The sequence below is a fragment of the Chiloscyllium punctatum genome, unplaced genomic scaffold, assembly GCF_047496795.1.
Source record: "Chiloscyllium punctatum isolate Juve2018m unplaced genomic scaffold, sChiPun1.3 scaffold_547, whole genome shotgun sequence".
NCBI classification, from domain to species: domain Eukaryota; kingdom Metazoa; phylum Chordata; class Chondrichthyes; order Orectolobiformes; family Hemiscylliidae; genus Chiloscyllium; species Chiloscyllium punctatum.
In genome coordinates, this window is record NW_027310281.1 from 37555 (window position 1) to 52368 (window position 14814).

The 14814-nt window shown below is 49.6% G+C and overlaps 2 protein-coding genes across 2 annotated transcripts in view; one reads left to right on the forward strand and one right to left on the reverse strand.

The window, feature by feature from the left end:
• LOC140473202 (uncharacterized) overlaps positions 1 to 14814 on the reverse strand; it is a 101008-nt gene that overhangs the window by 26692 nt on the left and 59502 nt on the right. The gene's annotated exons all lie outside the window — the stretch shown is intronic.
• LOC140473203 (uncharacterized) lies at positions 694 to 12238 on the forward strand. Its single transcript, XM_072567587.1, is given in 5 exon segments — positions 694 to 867; positions 3047 to 4316; positions 7021 to 7029; positions 10670 to 11274; positions 11276 to 12238. Coding segments are annotated over 4 exon segments (1974 nt in total). The 5' UTR covers positions 694 to 867; positions 3047 to 3452; the 3' UTR covers positions 11772 to 12238.

The following is a 14814-nucleotide window of genomic DNA, read 5'->3' on the forward strand; positions in this document are numbered from 1 at the left end:
GAGTCCATCACCCATACATTTTCCGAAACAGCATACTTGTTTGAAACGGGGATAGCCACAAAAGATTCCTGCACTACCGTTTACCTCTCCTACCTTTCCTGGTGTTCCTCCATCTATCTGATTGTATCTGCAGCTTTTCTCCCTTCCTATAACTATCTATCACACCCCCTAGCTCTTGTAAATTCCTCATTGTCGCTCCAACAGATCCAGTCGATCTGGTAGGATTCGTGACCAAGGACACTTGCTGCAGGTAATCCTCAGTAAGGTGGAAACTCTCCCTAAATCTCCCATTTCCGACAGGAAGGGCGTATCTCTATATTAAAGGTCATCTTTGCTCAACCAAAATCTACAGACCCAGAAAATAACACTGTCTTTTTGCTCTTAAAAAGAAGTGCTCCAGGCTAAGTTAGCACTTATCACTTATACTTTTAAAATTTTAATCAAGAGGCATTTTAATAAAACATTATAATCAAGAAAGAACCCATTCTGCTCACTTCTGAACAGGCTGAAAATTGAATAAAAAAACTACATTCGAACCCAAAAGAAACCCAACTTTGAGGTGGCTGGGGGCGGGGCAAAACTATCGCCCCGCCCCCTATTGTTTCCGAATCCTCGGAGGACTCCTCCAACCACGCCCCCTGAGCTGACGATGACGTCACTCACCAGGACCCCCCCCTCTCCGAACTGGCGCACGCGCAGTGTAGCTCCCGCAGCGGGACGGGCGGCAGTGTGACTGATGGCGCCGGCGGCCGAAGGAACAAGGACAGAAACCTCTGGGAAAGGCTGAGCGGGTCCGCGGGGGAATCCTTCTTCAGAACACGGACAGGTCTCAGAAACATCCCGGGGGAGGTCGCCAAGTGAGACAGGGTAGGATTGGGAACCGCGGGGGGAGGGAGGCTGGGGAGGGGGAGGGGGAGGTTTATAAACTCCTCGGGGGAGGCCTGAGGCCTCCAATAAAAGCCCCACAGGCCCAGTGTTTACTTCACCAGCGAAGGACCCCTCGGGTTGCCCGGGCAACCGGCGGCCATCTTCGTGAAGGTCAGGCGGAAGTTGCTTTCGGGTCTGGAGCGCCCGGCGGCCATCTTTGTGAAGGTCAGGCGGAAGTTGCCTTCGGGCCTGGAGCGCCCGGCGGCCATCTTTGTGAAGGTCAGGCGGAGGTTGTCTTTGGGCCGGCGTCGCGGGCGGCCATCTTGGTGAAGGCGTCGTCCGCTGTCATTTCCGGGAGAGGATTCCAACCTCGGGGGCAGCCTTTGTGTCAACTAGAATTTCCTGATTTCACTCTGGGAGACCTGGCCCTGAGCTTGGTCTGTGTGTGCCCTTAAAACAGGAAAAGGAAGTGGGAGAGAGAGGTCCAGGGGAGAAAAAAAAACACTTAGATGGGCTGTGAATTTGAGGTGAATTAATGTGATAATCTGTGGCACTGGAACAGAATGTGGGTCCTTCCAAGGTGGCAGTGACCAGGAGAGCATTGACATGTTGATGTTAGTTACAGTTTGTAGACAAGAGAAAAGGGCGAACACCAGGAGTGGAGGAAAGACATGAGGATGGATTTGAACTTCAATGCAGGGGGAGGGATCATGTGTAGGATTCAAATTTAATACATTCAGTGAGCAGATAGGAAAAGTGTTCTGTAGGAAGTCGAACTGTCCCCTCAGTTGTTTTTTTAATCTTTTTTTTATATTAGATTAGATTACTTACAGTGTGGAAACAGGACCTTCGGCCCGACAAGTCCACACCGCCCCGCCGAAGCGTAACCCACCCATACCCCTACATCTACATCTACATCTACCCCTTACCTAACACTACGGGCAATTTAGCATGACCAATTCACCTGGCCTGCACATATTTGGACTGTGGGAGGAAACCGGAGCACCCGGAGGAAACCCACGCAGACACGGGGAGAACATGCAAACTCCACACAGTCAGTCGGGGAATTGATCCCGGGTCTCTGGCGCTGTGAGGCAGCAGTGCTCACCACTGTGCCACCGTGACGCCCTAATCTTGTGCTCACAGTGATGTCTTTTGTACATTTCTTTTACAGGATGACGCAAGTTTCAGATGGGAAACTCAAGACAAACATCATAGCATGGAAACAGACCCTTCAGTCCAACTCATCCATGCTGACCAGATATCCCAACCTAATTTAAATCCACTTGCCAGCAACTAGCCCATATCCCTCTGAACCCTGCCTATTCATATACCCATCCAGATGCCTTTTACATGTTGCAATTGTACTAGCCTCTACCACTTCCTCTGGCAGCTCATTCCACACACGCACCATCCTCTGAGTGAAAAGGTTGTCCCTTGGGTCTCTTTTATATCTTTCCCCTCTCACCCTAAGCCTATGCCCTTTAGTTCTGGACGTCCCCCACCCCAGGGAAAAGACTTTGTCTATTTATCCTATCCATGCCCCTTATGATTTTATAAACCTCTATAAGGTCATCCTCCAACGCTTCAGAGAAAACAGCCCCAGCCTATTCAACTTCTCCCTATAGCTCAAATCCTCCAACCCTGGCAACATTTTTGTAAACCTTTTCTGAACCCTTTCAAGTTTCACAACATCCTTCCGATAGGAAGGAGACCAGAATTGCATGCGATATTCCACCAGTGGCCTAACCAGTGTCCTGTACAGCCACAACATGACGTCCTAACTCCAGTAATTAATATTCCGACTAATAAAGGAAAGCATACCAAACACACTCACTATCCTATCTACTTGCAACTCCACTTTCAAGGAGCTAAGCACCTGAACTCCAAGGTCACTTTGTTCAGCAACACTCCCTGGGACCTTACCATTATGTGTATAAGTCCTGCTAAGGTCAGCTCAAGATTTGACATTTGGATGACTTGGGCCATAGTCTGGGGTTTGGATCACCAGGTGCTGGGGATTTGTAAACTTTTAATCCCATCAATTTCCCCAACACCATTAGTTAGAGGGGAGTGAGATGGTGCTTTCAGTTTTGTGGAATAAAAAGAAAGGATTCCGTAGAAAGTAGAATTTCTACCCTGGACTGACAGTGATGACCTTTGTCATCTCTTTTTACAGAGTATTTGAGGATCTGAAGACGGAAATTTCAAGATCAACAGATGAAGGGCTTATGCCCGAAACGTTGACTCTCCTGCTCCTCGGATGCTGCCTGACCTGCTGTGCTTTTCCAGCGCCACACATTTCGACTCTGACTCTCCAGCGTCTGCAGTCCTCACTTTGACTTCAATGTCTGACAGTCACTCAGTCCATCGGGACCGCAACAGTTTACAACTGAGTCTGTGAGAAGAAGGAAAGCATTTTGGTTCCTGTTTGGGTAGGTTTACAGCATCAGTGGGACTGGATGAGAGACCCCACTGTCGCAGCACATTGATTGTGGGGCGTGTAGCAGCTATACGGCCTGGGAAGAGGAATTCACGACGTGGAGAGCGTCTACACGTGTTTGTGCGCGGCTGAAGCTTCGGCCATGGAGAAACCCGAGGAATCCCGCCCCGTGGAGAAACCGTGGAAGTGTGGTGACTGTGGGAAAGGCTTCCGTGCTCCGTCTGCCCTGGAGATTCATCGGCGCAGTCACACCGGAGAGAGGCCGTTCTCCTGCCCTGAGTGCGGGAAGGCCTTCAGCAACTCCTCCGCCCTACAGGCCCACCAGCAGGTCCACACGGGGGAGAGGCCGTTCCCCTGCACCGAGTGCGGGAAGATCTTTAGCAATTCCTCCATCCTACTGAAGCACCGGCGGGTCCACACGGGGGAGAGGCCCTTCAGCTGCCCTGAGTGTGGGAAGACCTTTACACAGGCGTCTATCCTGGTGACCCACCAGCGGATCCACACTGGGGAGAGGCCCTTCTCCTGCCCCGAGTGCGGGAAGGGATTCAGTCAGGTGGGCAACTTGCGTACGCACCAGCGGGTCCACACGGGGGAGAAGCCCTTCACCTGCCCTGAATGTGGCAAGGCCTTCAGCTATTCCTCGGACCTGCTGAAGCATCAGCGCGTCCACACCGGGGAGAGGCCCTTCAGTTGCCCCGAGTGCGGGAAGGGCTTCAGCGATTCCTCCGACCTGCAGAAGCACCAGCGGGTCCACACGGGGCAGAAGCCCTTCAGCTGCCCCGAGTGCGGGAAGGCCTTCAGCGATTCCTCTGCCCTGGTGAAGCACCGGCGAGTCCACACGGGGGAGAGGCCCTTCAGCTGCCCCGAGTGTGGGAAAAGCTTTGCCCGGGCCTCCAACCTGCTGACCCACCGGCGGATCCACACGGGGGAGAGGCCCTTCAGCTGCCCCGAATGTGGGAAGGGCTTCACCCGCTCCTCCCACCTCCGGAGCCACCAGCGCGTTCACGTACCATCGCAGGGGAAATTGAAGGAGTGACGGCCGAGTGCCATTATCGACTGGACTATCAACCCGGTTCCGGGGACTCCCGGCTTCACTTCCCACCGTGACAGATGGTGGAATTGGAATTTGGTCAGAAATCTGGAGTTCAGAATCTAACGGTGAAACCATTTTAGGGGTGTGGGGGTGGAGAAACCCCCATTGGATTCACTCAGTCGTCCCAGCTGCATCCTTTACCCGGTCTGGCCTGTACGTGACTCCAGACCCACAGCAGTGCGACTGATCTAGCAAATGGGTGAGGAGGAACTTACTTGGATACATGTCATGGTTGAAATTGCTGAGTGAGGCAACACTTCCTCCGGGTTATGGTTGGACCGAGGATCCAATTACAAAGAGACAACTCCGTGCTGACCAATATTAAAGGGAGGGGGGGGGGATGTCTGTGTGCACTTTGATCTTGAGGTGTTTTTTTTAAATCTGCTCTGTTTTCTCTGTCTGTTTGCTGGGGAGAATCTGAAGCTGTAACAAAGTTGGGTCACAATAAAGGTTACCTGAGCTTACCCCCTCCGGCTCAGACTCTCATTGAAAGCTTTGAGCTCCAAGAGGTTTTTGTTTTAAAGCTGCTCATTTCTTTCAGCCTCCTGCACTAAGCTTCCAATGTTGTCTGTCAGATGGAGCAGTGAATGAGCAGCCAGTATCGTGAGAATTTTTTCAGGAGTGCAGAGTGTGCGCCATGTCATCGGCATTGTAAGGTTTCCTGGCAGCACCAGGAGCTGTGGGCTGTGTTCACTGGAAACGATGTGGAAGGGCCGGCGTTGGACTGGAGTGGATAAAGTGAAAAAATCTCACAGCACCAGGTTATCATCCAACAGATTTCTTTGGAAGCACTAGCTTTCGGAGTGCTGCTCCTTCATCGGGTAGCGATGGAGCAGGAACATATAGCAACCGATCACAGTGTTATACTACTGATAGGATATATTGAGCAAATCAAGATTCTGGTTTAGTCTTTCATCTTCTAGAATGGGTTGCGGGTTTTGGTTCATTAATATGTAAAGCTTAGAAGTACTTTTGAGTCACATTCTTGAGATGACTTAAGGTTTTATGGAAATCAGTGACATCTCAGCTCAGTATATGAAGGCTGTGAGGTTTGACTCTGTCAGTATCCCAATCTTGAATCAGACTGGTTCCATTTCCAAAGTAGGAATTTATAAAATATTACATGGATTGGCTGCCTACAGACTGTGTGCTTTTTGGATCAAAATTGAATGTATCTGCGAATTCAAACTTACCCCATAGACCTGTGTGTGTCTGTGCATGCATCAGAGAGTGTGTGTGTGCGTGTGTGTGTGACTGTGTGTGAGAGTTTGCCTCAGAGTATATGTTTGCCTGTGTGCATGCTTGGTCATGTATGAGTGTGATGGAGTATAAGCCTGTGAGAATGTTGGGTGCTATGTGTCTGTGTACGAGAGAGGTTTAGATGAAAGTGAGGAATTGCATTTTGCTTTAAAAAAAGGGGGAGGACTTGTAGCAGTTAGTGGCAGGGCCCTGGGTTATGTTGTCGAACAGAGACATGGGGGTGTGGTTCAGGTACATAGTTCTTTGAAAGTTGCATCACCGGTAGACAGAGTGGTTAAGAGTTGTTTAGCCCACTTACCTTCATTGTTCACACCGTTGAATGTTGGAGTTGGGACATCATTTTGAAATTGTACAGAATGTTGGTGAGGCCACTTTTAGAACACTGAGTACAGTTCTGGTCGCCCTGTTATAGGAAGATTACGATTAGAGAAGATTCGGTAAAGATTTACCAGGATGTTGCCAGGTCTGAAGTGTTTGAGTTATAAGGAGAGGCTGAGACTTCATTCACTGGAGTGGAGGAGGTTGAGGGGTGACCTTATTGAGATTTGTGAAATCATCAGGGGTGTAGGCAAAGTGACTGGCAAAAATAGTGAGGAGCATGTTTGGTCAGGTCGAGTCACGGGGAAAAATAAATATTGGCTCTACCGTCTCTTTTTCTCCTATTGGCATTTGGACACTTAAATTTGTCAGTAATTGCAGCATTGCCACAGAGTGTACAGCGCATGCTCCTCGGTGTCAGCAAGAACGGCGGAAGCCTTCGAGGACCGGAAGTAGGGTAGTCCTCCTGCCAATGAGAACGTCCACTATTGTCTGAATGCGGAAGTTGTCCTTTGAGCTTCTGATGCTGCTGCACCTCTGTCTCTGAATGAAGATTGAGCTTCACTCCAGACTGCAACTTCCTTCCTCTGTTTAACATTGTGAGTACGGGACTCTCTTTTCTCACCCTCTTTTCCATTTCTTTATTTCATTGTGGGCTTCAATTCTTGACTCGCACCAACTGAATGTGTAAAGGCAGTGAATCCAGGGAGGAGCAGACTCAGGAAATGTTGATCCAGGTCTGTGTCTCAATTGGCAAAAACAGTCCCACGGTGTGAAGTTATAGCCTTTGCTGTGGGGGAAAAAAACAGCAGAAAGGAAGTGCATTGTTTAAATGGTGATATATTGGGATGGGGGGGGAAAGTGAGGACTGCAGGTGTTGAAGATCAGAGTCAAAAAGTGTGGCACTGGAAAAGCACAGCAAGTCACGCAGCTTCCAAGGAGCAGGAGAGTCGACGTTTTGGGCCCTTCATCAGGAATACCGTGTGGATGTACAAAGGGGCCTCAGCGTCCTCCTACACCAGTCACTGCCTGTTGTCAGACAGGTGCAGTAAGCAATCAGCAAGGTAAGTGTTATCATTAGCAAGAGGAATTGAGTTCAGAAGTGGGGATGTCTTCCTGCAGTTCGGGGGGGTGGGGGGGTGTCATTGAATATATTCAAGGCTGAACTCATCTGATTTTTGAACAACAAAGAGGTGGATGTTTCTGGGGGAGGGCAAGAAAATGGTTTCAAGACCAGTATAGAACAGTTACAGAGTCGGACAGCACAGAAACAGACCCTTCAGCCCAACTAGTCCATGCTGACTATATTCACAATCTAAACTAGTCCCACCTGCCTGTGTTTGGCCCATATCCCCCTGAACCTTTCCTATTCATGTACTTATCCAAACATCTTTTAAACGTTGTTACTGCACCTGCATCCACCATTTCCTCTGGACATTCATTCCACACACAAACCACACTTTCAAAGGAACAAGGTGCTCCTCATATCTTTTTTAAAATCTTTCTCCTCTCACCTTAAAAATTTGCTCCTAATCTTGAAACGACACCTGCCATTCACCTCATCTATGCCCCTCATGATTTTATAATTCTCTATAATGTCGCATCTCAACCTCCTGTGTTCCATTGAAAACATTCCAGCCTATCCACCGAGATGTAGGTAGATTAATATCCAGTTATGATCTGTTCAAAGCTGGTGCAGGCTCGAAAGACCAACTGACCTACTGCTCCCAACTCTCTCACTATGTCCAGGACAGTAAGAGACCATAAGACAGGAGCAGACATTTTGGCCATTCACCACATCAGGTCTGCCCATACCATTTCAGTTGTGGCTGATCAGTTTGTCAACCCCATTCACCTGCTTTCTCCCAATACCTCTCGATTCCCCTTGATACTCAAGAACCCATCTATCTCCGTTTTAAATATCCTCAGTGACCTGGCCTCCACAGCCTCCTGTGTCAAGGAATTCCATAGATTCACCACTCTCCGGCTGAAGTTTTTCCTTTTCTCCATTCCAAAAGGTCCTCTGTTCCTAGTCTGTCTTACCAATTGAAACATCTTCCCAATGTCCAGGTCATTCAGTATTATGTATGTTTCAATTAGATCCCCCCCCCCCCCAGTGAGTGTGGGCCTATTAATCAGCATGAACCAGACCCTTCAGGATGAGGTACAGCAGGGATTAGGGTCAGCAAACTGAGAATGGAGGGAGAGTGTGTGGGGTGGAGATTTTCAGCTTCTCTGGAATAAGGGAGGAAAGAGATATAAATCAGAATTGATCGGATGGGCTGATCGGCCTAAGAGTGGCAGGTGGAGTTTAATTCAGAGAAATGTGAGGTTTGCATTTTGGTCAAGCAATCCAGGCAGGATTGACACAGTTAAGGGGAGTGTTGCAGAACAAAGAGACCTTGGTATGCTTTCCTTTATTGGTCAGAGCATTGAGTACAGGATTTGGGAAGTCCTGTTGCGGCTGTGCAGGACATGTGGTTAGGCCACTTTTGGAATCCTGCATTCAGTTCTGGTCTCCCTGCAATAGGAAAGATGTTGTGAAACTTTGAAAGGGTGGGAAAACTTTTATAAGGCTTGTTGGCAGAGTTGGAATGTTTTGAGGTACAGGGAGAGGCTGATAGGCCAGGGAGCATCAGAGGCTGAGGGGTGACCTTATAAAAGTACAGAAGGGGCATGGATCAGGACAAGGTCTTTTCCCCAGGGTAGGGGAGTCCAGAACTAGAAGAACATAGGTTTAAGGTGAATGGGGAAAGGGAAGTGAGCAGAAACTTTTTCACGCAGAGGGTGGCGGATGTATGGAATGTGCTGCCAGAGGAAATGGTGGAGCCTGCCATAATGACACAATATAAAAGGCATCTGGGTATATGAATAGCAAGGGTTTAGAGGGATATGGGCCAAATGCTGGCAAATGGAATTTAGGATTAATTTAGGATGGCTGGCTGGCGTCTGTCTAGGTTAGGGTGGACTAGCCATAGGATGTGCAGGTTAGGTGCATTAGTAAGGGTTAAATGCAGAGCAATAGGGGTTGGGGAATGGGTGTGGGTGGGTTACCCTTCGGAGGGTCAGTGTGGACTCCCCGGGCCGAGTGGCCTGCTTCCACACTATGAAGCTTCTCCAAAGGGAAGATGGGTTTGGAGACTGCGCAGGCGCACTGCGGACCAGACGGCCGCCGTCCGGAGCAGGCGCAATGTGGCGGGCCCCCGCTCGCTCCATTGGTGACGTCACAACGCGGAAGTGGCCATGTCAGTTTCAGAGTGTAACTCCCTTCCCTATGGGGATCTCTTCATCCAGGGAGGGAGGGGGGAATCTGTTCACTTGGAGCAACTGGAGTGAATCCAGGGAGGGAACAGACTCTGCAAACTCAAGGTGAGGAGAGACGGATAGATGGGGGGGGTGACCTGAAAGACTTTTATAAAATGAAGAGGTGGGGGGGAGAGGGTAATTAGACAAGGTCTTTTCCTTGGGATGTGGGAGTTAAGGGTAAGGACCGGGGGTGGGGGCGGTGGTGATTTAAGCGACCTAAAGGGGTATTGTTTTCACGCAGAGGATGGTGCATGTATGGAATGAGCTGCCAGAGGAAGTGGCTCAGGCTGGTACAATTGCAGTATTTTAAAAGTCATCTGGTTGGGGATATGAATAGGAAGGGCTCAGAGGGATATGGGCCAAGTGCTGGCAAATGGGACTAGATTAATTTCGGATATCTGGTCAGCACCGAAGAGTTTGATCCAAGTGTCTGTTTCTGTGCTGTATATCTGTGACTCTGGCTTTCCACAAACATTTGCCACATCTTTACGTTCAGTTTCTCTCTAATGTCGGTGTTAATACCTTGATGTCTCACTTTGCTGCCCCCTTTACCGGAGACGTTAACCATTTTGTGTCTAGTTCTTCTTCAAGAAGCTGCATTGCAGGTTCACCCTGAATTGACACTCCTTTTCCCAAAATCAGACCTGCTTATTCTCAGCAGGATCCCAGTGTTGTGAAAGATATTAACTTTCAGGTGGAGGTATCCAAAATTCAGAGAGATGTCAGTCTTGATGTTTTTGCTTTTTCTGCCCCTGTAAGATCCTGAATCAGCACCTTCAGGGGAATTAGTTACAGCGCAGTGAGAACAGAGGGGAAGGGAGAGTGGGATGGTACTTTCAGTTTTGTGGAACAACAAAAGATTATTCCACAGAAAGTAGAATTGCTTGTTCTGAATTTCTACCCTACACTGATAGTGATGACTTTTGTAATCTCTTTTTGCAGAGTATATGAAAATCTGAAGACTGAAGTTTCAAAATCAACGGATGAAGGGCTTATTCCCGAAACATTGACTCTCCTGTTCCTCGGATGCTGCCTGACCCGCTGTGCTTTTCCAGCGCCACATTTTTTGACTGACTCTCTAGTGTCTGCAGTCCTCACTTTGACGTCAATGTCTGACAGTCTCTGAATCCATCGGGACCACAACGATTTTTGACTGTGATTTCTGTGAGAGGGATCTACACTTTTTGGTTCCTGTTTGAGGACGTTTTCAGCATCAGTGGGACTGGACGAGAGATCCCACTGTTGCAGCGCACTGTGCGTGGAGCCTGGAACAGTTATACGGCCTGGGAAGGGGACTTCACGGCAGGGAGGGGCTCTACACGTGTTTGTGTGCAGCTGAAGCTGTGGCCATGGAGAAACCTGAGGAATCCCGCCCTGTGGAGGAACCGTGGAAGTGTGGTGACTGTGGGAAAGGCTTCCTTGTCCCGCCTACCCTGGAGACTCATCGACGCAGTTACACCGGGCAGAGGCCATTCCCCTGCACCGACTGCGGGAAGGCCTTCAGACATTCCTCCCACCTGTTGACCCTCCAGCAGGACCAAACGGGGGAAAAGCCCTTCAGCTGCCCAGAGTGCGGGAAGGCCTTTACCCAGGTCTCCACCCTGCTGAGGCACCAGCGTGTCCACACAGGGGAGAGGCCCTTCAGCTGCCCCGAGTGTGGGAAGGCCTTCAGTAATTCCTCCACCCTGCTGACCCACCAGCGGGTCCACACGGGGGAGAGGCCATTCAGCTGCCCCGAGTGTGGGAAGGCCTTCAGTAATTCCTCCACCCTGCTGACCCACCAGCGGGTCCACACGAGGGAGAGGCCATTCAGCTGCCCAGAGTGCGGGAAGGCCTTTACCCAGGTCTCCACCCTACTGAGGCACCAGCGTGTCCACACGGGGGAGAGGCCCTTCAGCTGTCCTGAGTGTGGGAAGGCCTTCAGCGATTCCTCCACCCTGCGGAGCCACCAGCGTGTCCACAATGGGGAGAGGCCATTCACCTGCTCTGTGTGGAAAGGGCTTCAGTAATTCCTCCGCCCTGTTGAGGCACCAACATGTCCACACGGGGGAGAGACCCTTCAGCTGCTCTCAGTGTGGGAAGGCCTTTACCCACGTCTCCTCCCTGCTGACCCACCAGCGTATCCACACGGGGGAGAGGCCATTCACCTGCTCTCAGTGTGGGAAGGGCTTCACCTGCTCCTTCAACCTCCAGACCCACCAGCGGGTCCACACGGGGGAGAGGCCCTTTAGCTGCCCAGAGTGTGGGAAGGCCTTTACCCAGGTTTCCACCCTACTGAGGCACCAACGTGTCCATACGGGGGAGAAGCCCTTCAGCTGCCCCGAGTGCGGGAAGGCCTTCAGCAATTCCTCCACCCTGCTGACCCACCAGCGGGTCCACACGGGTGAGAGGCCATTCACCTGCTCTCAGTGTGGGAAGGGCTTCACCTACTCCTGCAACCTGTGGAAGCACCAGCGAGTTCATGTGCCATCGCAGGGGGATTGAAGGAGTGACGGCCGAGTGCCATTATCGATTGGACTATCAACCCGGTTCCGGGGTCTGCCGGGTTCAAATCCTGCCACGACAGATGGCAGAATCGGTATTCGGTCAGAAATGTGGAGTTCGGAATCTAACAATGAGACCGTTTCAGGGAGGGGGTGGTGCGGGGGAGAAAGCCCCCATCTGATTTCCCTCTCTCCCTTGTTAGGGAAGGGAACCACCATTGGGGGAAAGGATTCACTCAATCGTTCCAGCTGCATCCTTTACCCGGTCTGGTCTACACGTGACTCCAGACCCACAGCAGTCTGGTTGACTCTACACTGCCCCTTCCTGGCAAATGAGCGGGGAGACACTTACTTGGAGACAGGGTATGGGTTAAAATTGCTGAGTGAGGCAATACTTCCTCCGTGTTACGGCTGTACCAAGGATCCAATTACAAAGGGACAACTTGGTGCTGACCAATAGTAAAGACAGTGAGGGGGGGGTGGGACAGGGGAGGTGCGGTGTGTGCACTTTGACCTTGAGCTGTTCAAAAAGCACCTGCTGTTTCTCTGCCTTTTTGCTGGGGGGATCTGAAGCTGTCACAAAGTTGGGTTGCAATAAAGGTTACCTGAACTTAACACCGGCCTCAGACTCTCATTGAAAGCTTTGAGCTCCAAGAGGTTTTTGTTTTAATGCTGCTCATTTCTTTCAGCCTCCTGCACTAAGTTTAGAACATGGAACATAGAACAGTACAGTGCAGAACAGGCCCTTCTGCCCTCGATTTTGCGCCGACCTGTGAACTATTCTCAGCTCGTTCCCCTACACTATCCCAAAATCAACCATGTGCTTATCTAAGGATTGTTTAAATCTCCCTAATGTGGCTGAGTTGACTACCTTAGCAGGTAGGGCATTCCACCCCCTTACCACTCTCTGCATAAAGAACTTGCCTCTGATATCTGTCTTAAATCTATCATCCCTCAATTTGTAGTTATGTCCCCTCGTACAAGCTGACGTCACCATGCTAGGAAAGAGTCTTTCACTGTCTACCCTATCTAATCCTCTGATTACCTTGTATGTCTCTATCAAATCCCCTCTTAGCCTTCTTCTTTCCAATGAGAACAGACCCAAGTCTCTCAGCCTTTCCTCATAAGACCCTCCCTCCAGACCAGGCAACAACCTGGTAAATCTCTTCTGCACCGTTTCCAATACTTCCCACATCCTTCCTGAAATATGGGGACCAGAACTATACACAATATTCCAAGTGTGGCCGCACCAGCGTTTTGTATAGTTGCAGCATGATATTGCGGTTCCGGAACTCAATCCCTCTACGAATGAAACCTAACACACCGTATGCCTTCTTCACAGCACTATCCACCAGGGTGGCAAATTTCAGGGATCTATGTACATGGACTCCAAGATCACTGCCTTCCTGTTATTCTTCCCAAAGTGAATCACCTCACATTTTGCTGCATTGAACTTCATTTGCCACCTCTCAGCCCAATTCTGCAGTTTATCCAAGTCCCCCTGCAACTTGTAACATTCTTCCAAACTGTCCAGTACTGCACCAACTTTAGTGTCGTCTGCAAATTTGTCTACTTTCACTCCTTCTAGAATTGATAACACCTGTGTGCAACTAACCTCGATCCTTTTGAGTCTAATATCTCGTACCTCATTCTTCTCCTCTACAATATTCTCTTTTTCCTGAGTGAAGACCGATGAGAGATATTCATTAACACCTCTCCAATCTCCACAGGGCCCACACTCAACTTCCCACTTCTGTCTTTGACTGGCCCTATTCCTACCCTAATCATCCTTTTATTCCTCACATACCTATAGAAAGCTTTAGGGTTCTCCTTTATGTGTTAAAGACTGCTCATGTCCTCTCTTTGCTCTTAACTCTCTCTTTAAATCCTTCCTAGCTGATCTGTAACTCTCCATCGCCTCATCTGAACCATCTTGCCTCATCAACACATAAGCCTCCTCCTTCTTTGTAACAAGAGACGCAATTTCTATTGTAGACCATGGTTCCCTGACCTTTTCACTTCCTCCCTGCCTGACAGGGACATACCTATCAAGGACACACAATATCTGTTCCTTAAACCAGCTCCACAGTTCAATTGTCTCCATTCCCTGCATTTTGCTACCCTATTCTATGCATCCTAAGTCTTGCCTAATTGCATTATAATTGCCCTTGCCCCATCGATAACTCTTGACCTGTGGCATGTTCCTATCCCTTTACATCACTAAATGAAACCTAACTGAATTATGGTCACGCTCTCCAAAGTGTTCACCTTCCACTAAATCAAACATCTGGCCTGGTTCATTACCAAGCACCAAGCTCCAGTGTGAACTCCCCTCTTGTTGGCCCTTCAACATACTGTGTCAGAAAACCCACTTGCCCACACTGGACAAAAACTGATCCATACAATGTACTAGAATGAAAGCAGTTACAGTCAATGTTGGGGAAGTTAAAGTCCCCCATAATGACCACCCTGTTTCTTTCACTCCTACCCAGAATAATTTTGCTAATCTTCTCTTCCACCTCCCTGGAATTCTGCAGAGGTCTATAAAAAAACTCCAAGCAGTGTGACCTCTTCTCAACTGTTTCTAACCTCAGCCCACATTACCTCAGTAGTCGAGTCCTCATCAAAAGTTCTGTCAGCCACCGTTATACTATCCTTGACTAACAAGGCCACGCCTCTCCCTCTTTTACAGCCTTGGCTGTTCTCAATGAAAGATCAAAACCCTGGAACCTGCAACATCCATTCCTCACCCTGCTCTATCCATGTCTCCAAAATGGCCACAACATCCAAGTCCCAGGTACCTATCTGTGCTGCAAGCTCACCTACCTTATTGTGGATACTCTGGCGTTGATGTAGACACACTTCAAACCACTTCGCTGTCTGCCAGCACATTCCTGTGACCCTGAAATCCTGTCCCTGTCCTTCCTGCTCTCATCCTCCTGTGCATTGCAGCTACACCCCCTGGTTCCCATCCCCCTGCTGAGTTAGTTTAAACCCACCCGAATAGCACCAGCAAATTTCCCACCCAGGATATTAGTACCCCT